The sequence below is a fragment of the Malania oleifera genome, chromosome 11 (genome assembly GCF_029873635.1).
Source record: "Malania oleifera isolate guangnan ecotype guangnan chromosome 11, ASM2987363v1, whole genome shotgun sequence".
In the NCBI taxonomy this organism is placed as follows: Eukaryota; Viridiplantae; Streptophyta; class Magnoliopsida; order Santalales; family Ximeniaceae; genus Malania; species Malania oleifera.
In genome coordinates this window covers 31,067,618-31,082,967 of record NC_080427.1, presented here as the reverse complement: position 1 = coordinate 31,082,967, position 15,350 = coordinate 31,067,618, and the positions used below count along the sequence as shown (strand labels likewise).

Sequence of the window (15,350 nt, the reverse complement as noted above, 5' to 3'; positions counted from 1 at the left end):
TGGTGCAAACACAATTTCAAAAAAATATTCAAATATTGCGGAGTGATAATAGTTGAGAATATTTCAAAAACATTTTGGGCCAATTTTTTCTTGAAAAATGAATTGTTCATCAAAGTTCTTGTGTCGACACTCCGCAACAAATTGGTTTGGCTGAAAGAAAAAACAAACACTTATTGGAAGTAGCTCGGGCATTGCTTTTTACCAAACAAGTACCTAAATATCTTTGGGGCGAAGCCATTCTTACTGCTACATATCTCATAAATAGAACGCCTAATAAGGTTTTATGAAACACCTTTTGATGTTTTTCATAAGTTTTATCCAACAAATCGGCTTTCTTCTTCTTTAGCAGTAATGATATTTAGTTGTACTACTTTTGTTCATATTCATGGTCATGATCGAGGAAAACTTGAACCCCGAGCCACAAAATGTGTGTTTGTTAGTTATGCTCCCACTCAAAAGGGGTATAAATGTTTTGATCGCATTTTTAAAAAAATGTTTGTTATCATGAATTTTACATTCTTTGAATTACATCCCTATTTTACGCCTCATCTTCAGGGGGGAATCAAAACAAAGATTCGGCTGTGTTTCATGATTTTTTCCAAATTGACGACTCACAAAATGATCCTTCTCCAACTTTGATTATTCAACCTGAGAACCCAAGCATGATTCGATAGATTTGCAAAAGTAATAAAGAACCAAGGATATCGGCAAGGGAAATCAGATTACACTATGTTCTTCCAATAGTCTGAAAGTGGTAAAAGAACAATTTTGATAGTGTATGTTGATGATATAATCCTAATTGGAGATGATACAGTGGAGATGGAAAGATTAAAGAAAGTCCTAGCTACTGAATTTGAAGTTAAAGACCTAGGACAAATGCGGTATTTCGTTGGGAATGGAAGTTGCTAGATCAAAAAGGGGTATCAGTGTCTCTCAGCGAAAGTATATCATTGATCTCCTAACTGAAACTGGCATGCTTGGATGCAAACCTAGTGAAACCCCGATTGAAACGGTAAAAAGGGTCGAAGAATGTGAAATACCATTGGAAAAGGAGAGGTATCAGAGAGTGGTTGGTAAGCTAATCTACCTATCACATACCAGACCTGATATTGCATTTGCGGTAAGTATGGCAAGCCAACACATGCATTCACCGAAAAAGACTCACCTAGATGCTGTGTACAAGATCCTTAGGTACCTCAAGGGCTCTCTAGGAAAAAGACTCTTCTTCAAGAATTCTTCATGGATGCAGAGTGGGCAGGATAAGCGGAAGATAGAAGGTCTACCACCGGCTATTGTACTTTCGTTTGAGGAAATTTGATAACTTGGAGGAGCAAAAAACAGAATGTAATGGCTCGAAGTAGTGCTGAAGCTGAATTCAGGGTAGTTGCACAAGGGAATGTGAAGGACTGTGGTTACGAAAACTCATGGAAGAGTTACAAATCCCAGTGAAATTCCATATCAAACTCTATTGTGACAACAAAACAGCAATCAGTGTCTCTCTCAATCCAGTTCAACATGACAGGACTAAGCATGTGGAAGTGGACTAACATTTTATCAAGGAGAAGGTTGAAGAAGGAACCATGTGTATGACTTATGTACCTACCACGAATCAAACTGCCGACCTCTTTACTAAAGGGTTAGCCCGACAGAGCTTTGATGATTTCATTTGCAAGTTGGACATGATCAATATCTATGATCCAACTTGAGGGGTAGTGTAGAAATCCCGAGTATATTTGTATCTTGAGTAAATTAGGAAAGCATATAAATAAAGAAGATTCTATATTATTGAGAGTGATTCTGTTAGGATATTGTTTCCATACTTAGACTTTCTGATTGTATTATAAATATTTTATATCAGTCTTGTACAAAGAATTATTCAAGAAATACAGAAATTCCATTTTGTTTTCATATGGGAATGGATGTAGACACGACATATTGCTACGACGCACAATTTGAATACAAGAATATTATAAATCTTAATATATAGTAAATGACATGACAAACACATGCTAAATAAAATTTATATAGTACAATGTTCCAATCTACTGCATATGATAAATGTTTGTGCTTGATACACCTGATTGGCCTATAACCTAGCAGTTTATATTGGTTTACTTAACATGGTATGAGAGTCGTGGTTAGCACGAGGTCCTAGGTTCTAGTCTTGTTGCTTGTGTTTTATGGTTCTTAATTATAGTATTATTCCCTATTGTATTTGTTGTTTGTTTATCTCTCTATTTCAAGATGCATGTGAGGGGGAGTGTAAAGGCTTGATTATAGTAGTTTTTCCACAACTGAACGACTTAAGCTTTTAGGTACAATGGTTGCTTAGCAATAAATATTAAATTCTAATATTACATGACACCACTTAAAAAATCTAATAAATAAAGTGCATTTTTTCATTCACGTCAATGATTTATAGTTTTTTTTTTCATTAACTTGAAGCTGTACTGTTTTTCTCTTGTAATTATATTGTTTTATAAATGAAATAAAATAAAGGCAAAATATAATGTTTTATTGTGTGTTATACTTTCTTTTAAAAAAATGTTGGAGGAATGTCTAAGGGGTGCCTCAAGAAGTGTTGAAAAAAGTATTCAGCATGAAAAATATTATTTCAAAATTGTGGACATGTCAATAAAGTGTCATATGCATGTCAGAGAAGCATCCAAGAGTGTGAGGATATGATAAGGGTATAGGCATGGTACTCTCTTGTAGAAAATTTTTAGTTTTTAATTTTTTTTATATATGTACAATATAGTTATATACTGTTATACACTTTAAGCAAATTGATAATACCCAGTCTTAAATTTATTTATTTTTGAATTGGTATATTAATATATGATATGAATATATCATGCATATTGTTCTCAAAGTTAAAGATTCAAAGGGAAAAGTTTTATAATGTACGTGAAAATATCATGAGACAATTCTTATTGAGATATAATATAACAAGTTAAAATAAATTTAATATTAAGTTATTATGTGACAAAATGTATGAATATATTAGCCTATTAGAATAGGGATGCATAGATACAATGTTTTGAAATATATGTAAAAATAATAAGTCGTTATGTGATAAATGCATATAAGATAATTTGAAAATATCATAATTATTATTTTCTAAAGTTTTTTTTAATATATTTTTGCATAAGTCATTTTTTAACTTGTTTATCTACGAACACTGTATAAAGGGACCGCTGAGTATTTTTTATCCATAAATTTTTTATTTATCAAATTTTAGTTAATTTTTGAAAAACTATGATCCATTAATTAACATATTTTTAACTTCTATTTTTTGTTTAGTTAATGGTAATTGCTGAGTTATTTCTTTTTGAAATTAAATTTGACTTTCGTCATCTAATGGTAACTGTAGAGATTTTTATTATTATTAATAATATTAATTTTTTAAAGTTTAAATTTATTGTTTATGTGAATGATATTCTAATTTTATTTAAGTTTGGTTGAACTTCATTATTTTTAGGAATGTTTTGTTATACTTTCACAAGATAAGATATTTTGGTGCACAATATGATGTATGGTGTCTATAATATTATATATACATACATATATACTGTAGATTTGATTGAATTTAATTACTTTCAGGAATGTTTTGTCCTACTTTTAAATGATAAAGATATTTTTATCACAGAATTATTTACACTATTCACTCTTTTGGATATAATATAGGTTTGATTGAATTTCATTATTTTTAGGTTGTTTCCTCATACTTTCGAAAGAGGAGAATATTTTTTGTCTAGAAAATAATTTTCAATATCTATACATTTTTACATATATGTGTGCATATGTATAATTGGGGAAAAATTTTACTGGGAGAGAGAAGAATGCATCTCCTAAGATGAAACAAAAAATATAAAAAGATGGAGAAAAAAATTAAAACTACATAGAGCAAAATAGTCAAGCTAATGAAGTCATCCAGTCACAATGAATATCAGAGAAGCAAAAAACCGCTAGACATGTAGAAAAATGCCCACAGAGACAAGGCAGACAATCCTGTCCCAGTCCTAAATCAAATCCAAAAAACTCAGGCATTTCACTTTCTTGTTTAAGTTGCCTTTATAAATTTTGTTCTCTTCTTTTAATATATGGGTTCTGATTCAGCATATTCTTTTAGCTTTATGAAGATTTTCTAAAAGCAAAGGAGGAAGCTAGGGTGGCTCATGAACATCTTCATGCCAGAGAATCTGTTGGGGCAATTGATGTATGTGTACAAGGGTATTTTTTTTTTGGTTGTATGTGTCAATTTTTGTGACTCTATTTGTTTCGCGCTTTAGTCTCTTCTTTGAAGCTAGGCATTTTGTAAATTCTGCTTGCAATATAGTAAGTTGAATCCAATATGTAAAATGTACAACTGTCCAACCTATAAAACTCATGTTTTACTAGCTTCATTCAGGAGGCGAATTTTGACTCTGTAATCAAGCTGTTAATGGAAGTTGAGGAAATAATGTTGGAAGTTCAAAACTCCAGAAATTTTGTTGACAGCCTCTCTTCAGTTGTAGATGAGATTTTTGAGAGTTTTTCTGCTACGTTGAGCTTGTTTCTGGTGAGTATTCTGGATGATAATTGGTTTTTTAAGTTGTTTTCTTCTGTATCTTTTTATCACAGTTGAAGACTTTATGATAATTTATCCTTTTGTGGATATTCTTAATTTACATGTATGCATCATGATGCAGGACCTTAAGTCTTTGATGTCTCAGAATTCTCTGCAATTAAAATCTATTTTTAGTGACCATGATAAGTTACACTTGTGCATGCAAGACAAAGTTGCTCAACTTGAGAATGAAAAGGTGCAGTCATTTTTGTCTTTCAATCTTTGAATGCATTAAATTTCATTTTCCAACTATTTATGATAAACTTTTCTTTGCCTAATTGCTGGATGCAGCTTCTTTTGCACATTCAATCTGTTGATCTCTCTAAGCAAATAGAAGAGCTAAGAGTGGATGCCCAAAATTTTGAACAGGCTATGGCAGTAAGTTTCAACCTACCTTTTTTTTTTTTTCCTCCACACCCATGTTGTATTTCTTGGTGCATGCTTTTAATGCCTGCAGTCTTGTTGCAGGAACTTTCTCAACAGCATGATCTGGAAAAATCTGAACTCTTTTCTCATATTCAAATGCTTGAAAAGGAAATATCATGCCTATCATCTTCTTCCCTAGCTAAAGAGAAGGAAAATTTAAGAAAAGATCTTGAGAAGACAAAAGTGAAGTTGAAAGAGACTGAATCTAAGCTCAAGAATGCTATTCAGGAGAAAACCAAACTTGAGGTTTACCATGTGCTAGATTTTTTTGCTTGGCAATTAAGTTAATATATCATACATCACTAACATATTCGCACAATGGTAGGGTGAGAAAGCATATGCTGAACGAGAGGTAAAACAATTGCAAAGTCAGAAGACTCTTCTTGAACGTGATATCAGCAAACGTGATTCACTTGCTGGTAGAAGGCGGGATTCATTCATTGATAGGAGCTCAAGAGGTTTTGAGCCAAAAAGGGCAAAGGGTCAGAGCATTCCCTTTGAACAGACAGTTCAGGTGATTAAAAGAGGGCTTGAGTTTGATTTTAAAATTTTTGTTGCGTGCTCCAGTGTTGAATATTTTTAGTGCAAGTTTCTAGTTAACTTTATAATTGCTGGAGAAGGTAAAACTTACTCTTTGTAATTCTTAGTCATTTGCAAGAAAGAGCTAGTTCCTTTGTTGAATTAATGTATATTGGTGTAAAGTCTTGAAGATATCATTATTAGACTACGACTTCTTTTAAAACCTTAAACTATTTGTAGGCTAGCAATGTATATCAAGCCTTAACATTCCCCTGCATGTGTGGCCTGATTGCATGTGGAGAGAAACAAATGATAAATAAGGCCCATTACAGATAATAAGAAACTTTTTTAACAACCAAACAGTAAATGTGGGCAATGAGACTAGAACCCAGTACCTCCTGGCAACCGTGACTTTGATACTATGTTAGAGTACAAATTTTCCTAAGAGCTTAAGGTATGAGGTTGTGGGACAACAATATATATCTCAAGCCTTAAGAATCCAAATAAAAGTTGCTAGTACAGTAGTAGTGTGGCAGTTGTTTTCTTTTTTCATTACTTTAGTAACTAGTAATTATTTATACAACTTGTTAGATAGCACGAATTGTATAATGAAATGTTATTAAAATATGAAGTCCACAATGATAGGCTGAAACTCTATGGTCTGAATTTTTACATTATGGCCTTTCGCTTTTTTTATGCTTTCTGCTTTTGACGACATGCTTTCCTTGACTGTTGCATTCATAATGGGTATTTTTATCCTTTTTGTTACCCTAAAATGGGGTATTCTTTAGGATGTGAATAGGTGCTTAAATGCTTTCCTCTTTTCATTTTTGGGTTATGGCGTCTTTGATAGCAAAATCAAACCAACAATGCATTATGGAGGGAGTCTAGCTTGCCTGTAATCTTCCAACAGCCCCCCCATACGAGCGATTGCCCATTTGGTAGTAGAGTATGCATAATCATTGTTGATCCTATGAATTTTGAGAAATGGATAAAATGAAAAGAGGCAGAGAATAAGGATGACAAAGGAATTAGAGAAATTTATTAGGAAAATCTTATTGTCGCTAGCCACTATATCCACAGATCTCAGTAATCACGAAAAAGCACTCTTGGTGTGTTTGCATCAATTCTATGTTTGCATGTTGAATTCAAATTTTAATTTCTTATGTGTAAACTCCAAATGTACTTGATTTTCCAATTCTAGTATTTGCATCGAAGTTGTATTGCTTGACTTTAGAACCATTGGTCATTCTTTGGTTAATTCTTGGTGAAACAAAAATTAATAGGAAAATAACTTTCGGAATTTTCTGATATTATATGTTTTTAGCATGCTTAGAAATGAGCCAATCATCATTTTTGGTACTTATTATAGTCTTATTAGTTTAGTATCCAGTGTTTTTAAAATTATCACCAAAGTACTAGTTAATAGGTTGAGTGGGGTACTTGACAAGACAATTTGTGGATGCCATTTTGGTTGCAAATGAAGCTGTTGAGGACTGTATGGCTAACGTGTTTTACTTAGTAGTAGCGAATGGCATGCCTAAATCTTGGTTTAGGGCTATAGGGGGGATTAGACAAGGGGACCCTCTTTCCCCCACTTCATTTGTTTTAGTGGCGGATGTTTTGAGTAGGTTGTTGATAGGGCAGTGGATGGAGGTTTAGTGAAAGGTTTAGAAGTGGGGAGGGAGGAGATTACCATCTCACACCTTTAGTTTGTTGCTGATCCTATTTTTTTCTTGGAGGCTAGGCCTTCTTTTTTCAAATATATAAGGGCTTCCCCATATTTTTGGAAGGATTTTAGGACTTAAGATTAATATAGGGGAGAGTGATATTGCGGTTATTAAGGTTCTTGCAAAGCGCGTTAGAGAGTTATCTTTGGAAGTAGGGTGCATCAAGTTGGAGTGGCCACTGTCCTATATTGGGGTTCCTTTGGTGGGTAATCCTAGGTCAGTTAGCTTTTGGGACCTGGTGGTTGAGAGAGTGTCCAAGCATCTAGATGAGTGAAAGGGAGCTCTTTTCTCCTTAGGAGACGGGATTACTCTAATCCAGACTTGTCTTTCTAGTATTTTGTTGTATTTTCTTTCTATTTTTAAAATTCCAGTGGGTGTTGCTAGTAAGATCGAGAGACTTATGAGAGATTTTCTTTAGCCAGGGGGTAGGGGGTTTTAGGGATCATTTGGTGAGTTGGGAGGTAGTTTGTAGGTCTAAACAGGAGGGCGGTTTAGGTCTTGGAATTTTGGTGTGTAAAAGCACGGCTCTCTTGGCCAAATGGCTTTGGTGGTTCCCTTTAGAGGATTCTTATTTGTGGCTGTTGTTTTTTTGTCCCACATTGGTGGAAAGTTTTGAAACACTTTTAGTTTGAGGGTAAAAAGGAGCTTCCCTCATCATTTGTAAACACACCTCTCATTTGTTGAGTTACAAATAGTATTTGTACTCTAGGTTATTTCTAATTTGCCTAAGTTGTAATTTTCTGGAAGTAGTGGATTGATTTTCAGCACTCGAGGATGTAGGTAATTCTGTACGGAAACTCATAAATTCTTGTGTTGTTCTTTATTGCTGTTTTTTATTATTAGTTTCTGCACTGCTTTAGTTTCGTTATATATTCAATAGCAATAGTTGTATTGGTGTTTGGCACAAGTAGAGTGCCCGACACAACAATTGGTATCAGGGCTTGGCTGAATAGTGCCGATATGAAGGTGTTTCTATGTCAGGATTCTTGATTCCTTTTTTGATGCCTAAGAAAGATCTTGTCTGAGCGAGTATTCAGAGACCTTTACGGCTCAGTCACTCCTTGGAGGTCGGCCTGGTCAAAGTGAAATTTCATAAGATATATAGAGTATAAACAATTGGGATAAGTGTGGTACTATTCATCGTAGGCTTTCTTTTTGTTGGTTTGCTATTGGATATATAGTTTTGGAAGATGACAGAAACTACGCTGCAGTAGTAGAAGAAACTTTGTCCACATGAACTCCAACCCCAACAACTTCGTCATCATCTTCAAAGATGATAGCTAATGCTCGGTTTGAGTGGAGAAATTTGATGGTACCAATAATTTTGGTATGTGGCAATGTGAGGCAATGGACATCCTTACCAGCAAGAATTAGATATTGCTTTGGATGATAAACCAGAGGATATGGGTGACAAAGATTGGGAAAAGATCAATCGTTAGGCATGTGGTACAATTCATTTGTGTCTCGCTAAAAATTAGAAATATTGTGTTATGAGGGAGACATCTACAAAGAAATTGTGGAAGACATTGGAAGATACATTTGTGACCAAGAGTCTAGAAAATCAGCTTTATTTGAAAAAGAAATTGTTTCGCTTCCAGTATCAACCAGGAATTTCTATAAATGACCACATAAATGTTTTCAATAAAATTTTGGCTGATTTGTTGAATTTGGATGAAAAGATCAAAGATGAGGACAAGACCTTATTGTTTCAGAATTCTCTCCTTGATGATTATAAACATCTCACCACCACTTTATTGTATGGGAAGGATAAAGTTACTTTTGATGCTGTTTGTACTACATTGAATAATACTGAATGCAGAAAAAAAGACTAGAGGGTCCATAAGGAAACAGTAGTAGAAGTACTGACAATAAGGGGATGTTCTTGTTACGGAGATAATTTAGGATAATTAGGCTGTAAATAATTTAGTTGAAATATTTTAGTTTATATTTAGATTGTATATAGCAGGAAATTAGGCTGTAAATAATGCTGAAAATCTGGCAGCATTAATGCGCTGAAAATGTGCATAAAATTGGGCAACAACTATGTAAATCTCTTCTATATATAATGAAAGCAAACCCAATGGAAAGGACATTTAGATGAAAATTAACATGGTATCAGAGCCCCTCTTCTGATTCCATCGTTTTGGTCTTAATCATTGGGTGTGATTCTCATCTCTGGTTTTTTTTTTTTTTTAATAAATTTTTTTATCTCTCGGTTTCAGCTAGTTCTTTCTTGCTTTTCGTGGGCGTTAGCCTTCTCTGTGGTGTTGGTGGTCAGCAGCTTCGACTCCTCCTGGTGTGACCGATGAAGGTGCTGTGTTTCTTCCTCTGCTGTGTCCTTTTCACACAGGGTAGGTATTTCAAGTTAGGCTTCTGTGTTTGATCTGGGTTTTTTTTTTTTTTAATTTCTATTGGGCTTTTGTAATCTGGCTGTGTTTGTGGACCTCTTATTATTTGAATTTGGACCTGGTTTGAGGTAGGCTTGCTGTTTATTTTGGTTGACTACTTGGGTTTATTTTATTTTTTTTAGTCCTTTCTTCATGTCAATTGGAAAGACTATTGTTCAATTTAATGGAAAGAATTTCCCTACGTGGGAATTCCAATTTAAAATGTTCTTGAAAGGGGAAGAATTATCAAATCATATTGATAGTTCTGCTCAAGTTCCCACTGATGAAAGGGAATTTGCACAATGGCAGCTCATGGATGCTAAGGTGATCTCTTGGCAGTTAGGGACGACTGAGTCTCACCTTGTGACCAATCTTCGCTGTTTTACTATGGCTCAGGCTATGTGAGATTATCTCTACCGTATTTACCACCAAGATCACAGTGCTCGGAAGTTCCAATTGGAGTTGGAAATTAGTAATTACAGTCAAGGTAATTTACCTATTGAACAATTTTATTCTAGTTTTATTAATTTTTGGAGCGAGTATTCTGCTATTGTTCATGCTAAGGTTTCCCCTATGACACTCGCAGCTCTTCAAGCAGTTCATGCTGAGGGTCAACGTGATCAGTTTTTGATGAAACTTCGACCTGAACTTAAGTTTGTTCGAGCTAGTTTATTGAACCGTAATCCAGTTGCTTCTTTGGATATTTGTTTGGTAGATTTATTGCGTGAAGAACAACGATTATCCACTCAAATGGGAATGACTTCTGAGAAGGTATTTTCCGAGGTTGTGAATGTTGCATATGCAACAAAAGGGAGAGGGAGGAGCAAGTTGCATTGTTTCAGTTGCAAAGAGTTTGGTCATATTGCTCGCAACTATCCTAAGAAAGTTTGTAACTACTACAAGAAAGAAGGCCATATCATGGAAGACTGTCGAGTGCGACCTAAAAATCGCCAATCCCAAGCTTTTCAGGCTGCTATTAAGTCCTTTTCTTCTTCTTCTACGCCACCCACTGTAAGCTCTAATTTGGGCACTTCTAGTCATATGACTGGTAATATGGTGGGTGTCCATGATGTTTGTAAGTATAGAGGCATGCAAAATATTCAGATTGTCGATGGCAATACTCTTCGAATTACTACTGTTGGTTATTTGGGCGCTTCATTTCATGATGTTTTTGTCTCTCCTGGATTGTCTACCAATTTGCTTTTTGTTGGACAACTGGTAGATAATAACTGTGATGTTCATTTTTCTCATGGTGGTTGTATTTTGCAGGATTAGGTGTCAGGGACGGTGATCGCGATGGGGCCTAAAGTGGGACGTTTATTTCATTTACAGTTTTCTATTCCTAATGTTGTTTCTCTTGCTTGTACGGCTACCGCCAATGATAATGAAGTCTGGTATAAGAAATTGGGTCGTCCTAATTCTGTTGTCTTGCCTCATCTTATGAAACATGGCTTTTTGGGCAATAAAGATTCCTTTTCTTCTTCTCGTGTATCTTTTGATTTTGCTACTTGTTGTCTTGGTAAAAGTAAAACTTTACCTTTTCCTGCGCATGGTAGTCGTGCTTCTAATTGCTTTGAGATTGTGCGTACTTATGTTTGGGGGGTGAGTCCTGTTATTTCTCATGGTTAGTATCATTATTTTGTGACGTTTATTGATGATTATGGTCGATTCACTTGGATATATTTTCTTTGCTCTAAAGCTGACGTCTGTCTTTGAAAAATTTGTTGTGTTTGTCGAGGCACAGTTCAGTACTTGTATCAAAACTTTACACTCTGACTCAGGGGGGGAGTACATGTCTCATTCTTTTCAAAATTTTCATCTGCAAAATGAGATCATTTCCCATCGTTCTTGTCCTTATACCCCTCAACAAAATGGGGTCCCTGAGCGTAAGAATCTTTATCTCTTAGATGTCATCCGTGCTTTGTTGATTGATTTTTCTGTACCTTCTAAGTTCTGGGTAGAAGCTTTATCTATTGTTGTCTACTTGATCAATCGTTTGCCTATTGCCACTCTAAATTATGATTCTCCCTAATTTCAATTATTTGGTATATCTACTGAGTATCAATCCCTTCATACTTTTGGGTGTGTTTGTTTTGTTCATCTACCACCTGTTAAGCGTCACAAGCTTGTTGTCCAGTCTGTCACGTGTGGGTTTACGGGATATAGTCCTATTTAGAAAAGGATTGTTTGTTATGATGCTCATGCAAACAAATTCGGATCTCCCGCAATGTGATTTTCTTTGTAAATCAATATTTCTTTCAGTTTGAGGTTATTTTTGATACACCTATTACTCTTTGTCGGATTTCTAGGGAATACGACAGCAACAAAACCAAGCCTTAAGTCCCACTAGGTGGGTTCGGCTATATGAATCCTTTTTCACCAATTTATGCGATCATAGACCATTTCTTTTGACTGATTCAAGGATATTAAATCCTTACTCTTTATCTCCTTTCAAGTTATTTTAGGTGTACCCTTACCCCTTTGATTGCCCCCACAGTAACTAACTCACTTTTCCTCATTGGTGCACTATGTGGCCTACGTTGCAAGTGTCCATACCATCTGAGTCGTCCCTCCTTTATTTTATCTTCTATAGGAGCTACACCTAAACTACTATGAATATGTTCATTCCTTAATTTATCTTTCAATGTTATAGCACTAATTCATCTAAGCATTCTCATCTCAACAACTTTTACTTTTTGGATATTATGTTTCTTCGTCGCCCAACATTCCGATCCAAATAGCATTGCCGGCATGAAGCTATTACCCTTTATTTGGGAAGTTTTTTCTAAAGTTAGATGTGAGGAGTCAAGGAGAAAAATCATGCTGCGCAACACCGAACCTGGCTTCAACATGGAACCTGAGTGCTTTGCTCTTGTGTGAAGAGGTGTTGATTCTGACAATGACGGGAGCAAGAAAACGGGGTGCGAGCATTGCAAAAACCCGTGGCATACGAGGGAGACATGTTGGAAGCTTCTTGGTAAACTAGAAAATTGGAAGCCAAAATCTGAACGTGATAGTCATGCCTACCAAGCCACTGCTGAAGAGACTCAGGAGTCTTCTACCAGCTCAGATGCAGTCCCTTTTACCAAGGAGCAATTAGAGCACTTGTACAAATTGTTTCTATCTCCAAAACTATCCTTAACTCCGTCTTTTTCTTTGGTACAAAAAAGTAACTCTCTTGCTACTGCATTTTAGGTGTTATTCCAAACTCTGTTCATTCTAGGATAATTGATTCTGGTGCAATTGATCATATGATTTTTTCCCCAAATTGTTCTGATCCTATAGTCCGTGTGCAGGCAATAAAAAGGTCAAAATTGCAGATGGTTCACTCTCGGTAATTGTCAGGATAGGAACTATCCAACTCACTTCTTTGTTAACTCTCTATGATGTGCTCCACATTCCCAATTTGTCTTTCAATTTGTTGTCCATCAGTAAAATTACCTCTGGTCATCAATGTCAAGCTAATTTCTACTCTTCTTATTGTGTGTTTTAGGAATTGACCATGGGGAGGGTGATTGGCAGTGCTAAGGAAAGTGATGGACTCTATTATTTTGATGATGGACCTAACTCGAGTAGACAATGTCAAAGTACTTGCTTAAATTCTATTTTTGTTGTCAAAGATAAAGATGTCATGTTATGTCATTATAGGTTAGACCATCCTAGTTTTCAGTATTTTAAATACTTATTTCCCAATTTATTTCATAACAAAAGTCCAACTTCTTTTCAATGTGAAGTTTATTAGTTTGCTAAACATCATCGTGCATCCTTTTCCACCCAACCCCTACAAACCAACTGCACCATTTACCGTGATTCATAGTGATATCTGGGGTCCATGTAGAACATCTACGTATTTTGGCAAAAAATGGTTTGTGACCTTTATTGATGATCACATGAGATTGAGTTGGGTTTATTTGATCAAGGAAAAATCTGAAGTGGAAACAATTTTAAAATTTTTTTACACAATGGTACAAACACAATTTCAAAAAAATATTCTAATTTTGTGGTGTGATAATGGTCGAGAATATTTCAAAAACATTTTGGGCCAATTTTTTCTTGAAAAAGGATTTGTTCATCAAAGCTCGTGTCGACACTCCGCAACAAAATGTTTTGGCTGAAAGACAAAATAGACACTTATTAGAAGTAGCTCAGGCATTGCTTTTTACCAATTAGTTTCCCAAATATCTTTGAGGTGAAGCCGTTCTTACTGCTACATATCTCATAAATAGAACGCCTAATAAGGTTTTAAGCTTTGATACACATTTTGATGTTTTTCATAAGTTTTCTCCAACAAATTGGCTTTCTTCTTCTTTACCACTAAAGATATTTTGTTGTATCGCTTTTGTTCATATTCATAGTCATAATCGAGGAAAACTTGAACCCCGAGCCACAAAATGTGTGTTTGTTGGTTATGGTCCCACTCAAAACGGGTATAAATGTTTTGAACCCATTTCTAAAAAAAAAAATGTTTGTTACCATGGATGTTACATTCTTTGAATTACATTGCTATTTTACGCCTCATCTTCAGGGGGGAACCAAAAGAAAAATTCGGTTTTGTTTCATGATTTTTCCCTACCTGAAGACTCGCAAAATGTTTCTTCCCCAAATTTGAGTATTCAACCTGAAAACCAAAGCTTTATTATGCCTGGAGAAAGTGAGTCGAGTTTTTTGGATACTGAATAGGGACGTCTTCCTACAATGCCATCTCATGATATTCATGATCCTATAATGACTAACAAAGGAGAAATAGAAAAAAACACCATAGTGTTGGTACCATTTGACATTGTCTACTTGTGACAGGGGACAACTCAAAAGAAAGGGTCTTCTAAACCTTTACATTGTCAAGAATCCGTAAACCCTCCAGGTAATGTCCTCAACGAGCCTTTACCTCATGTTCAGTCCATTTCATCTTCAAGTTCTGAGTCCTCTAGTTATGAATCCAATCCGGAGTTCGATGATTTTGAACTTCCCATTGCTGTATGGAAGAGTGTGAGGTCTTGCACCGAACATCCATTGTCCAATTACGTGTCATATGAAATTGTTCCCTTGTTTTTTGTGCTTTTACCTCACAATTGTCTTGTATGGAGACTCCTAATACTGTGCACGATGCTTTGAAAGTTCCTGAGTGGAAGGAGGCTGTCTTCTATGAGATGAAAGCTCTTAAAAAAAATGGCATGTGGGAGTTAGTTGATCACCCAAGAGGAAAGAAAATTGTAGGGTGCAAATGGGTGTTTATAGTAAAGTATAAATCTTATGGTTCTTTATAGCGGTATAAAGCTCGATTGGTTGCCAGGGGATTCACTCAGACTTATGGATTGATTACTTGGAGACATTCGCCTTGCCTCAGTCACAAAACTAAACTCTATAAGAGTTCTTTTGTCACTTGCAGCTAATCGTGACTGACCTCTATAGCAGTTGGACGTAAAAAATGCATTTCTCAATGGAGACCTGGAGGAAGAAGTGTACATGGATGCACCTCCAGGATTTGGTGAAAAGTTGGGCACAAAGGTGTGTAAATTGAAAAAGTCCTTACATGGGTTAAAACAGTCACCAAGAGCCTAGTTTGAGAAATTCACTTAGTTTGTTGAAAGTCAAGGGTATACTCAAGGGCAAGGCGATCATACGATCTTTATAGGACATTCACAGGATGGGAAGATAGCAATATTGATGTGTATGTAGACG

At 35.4% G+C, this 15,350-nt stretch overlaps 1 protein-coding gene across 2 annotated transcripts in view; it reads left to right on the top strand.

Moving 5' to 3' along the window:
• LOC131168108 (kinesin-like protein KIN-7O) overlaps positions 1-15,350 on the top strand; it is a 113,719-nt gene that overhangs the window by 47,246 nt on the left and 51,123 nt on the right. For both annotated transcript variants that reach the window (XM_058127316.1, XM_058127317.1), the window contains 6 exons: positions 4,133-4,219; positions 4,412-4,561; positions 4,692-4,805; positions 4,901-4,987; positions 5,078-5,281; positions 5,361-5,549. In XM_058127316.1, coding sequence (XP_057983299.1) covers positions 4,133-4,219; positions 4,412-4,561; positions 4,692-4,805; positions 4,901-4,987; positions 5,078-5,281; positions 5,361-5,549 — 831 coding nt within the window. The remainder of the gene's footprint in view (positions 1-4,132; positions 4,220-4,411; positions 4,562-4,691; positions 4,806-4,900; positions 4,988-5,077; positions 5,282-5,360; positions 5,550-15,350) is intronic.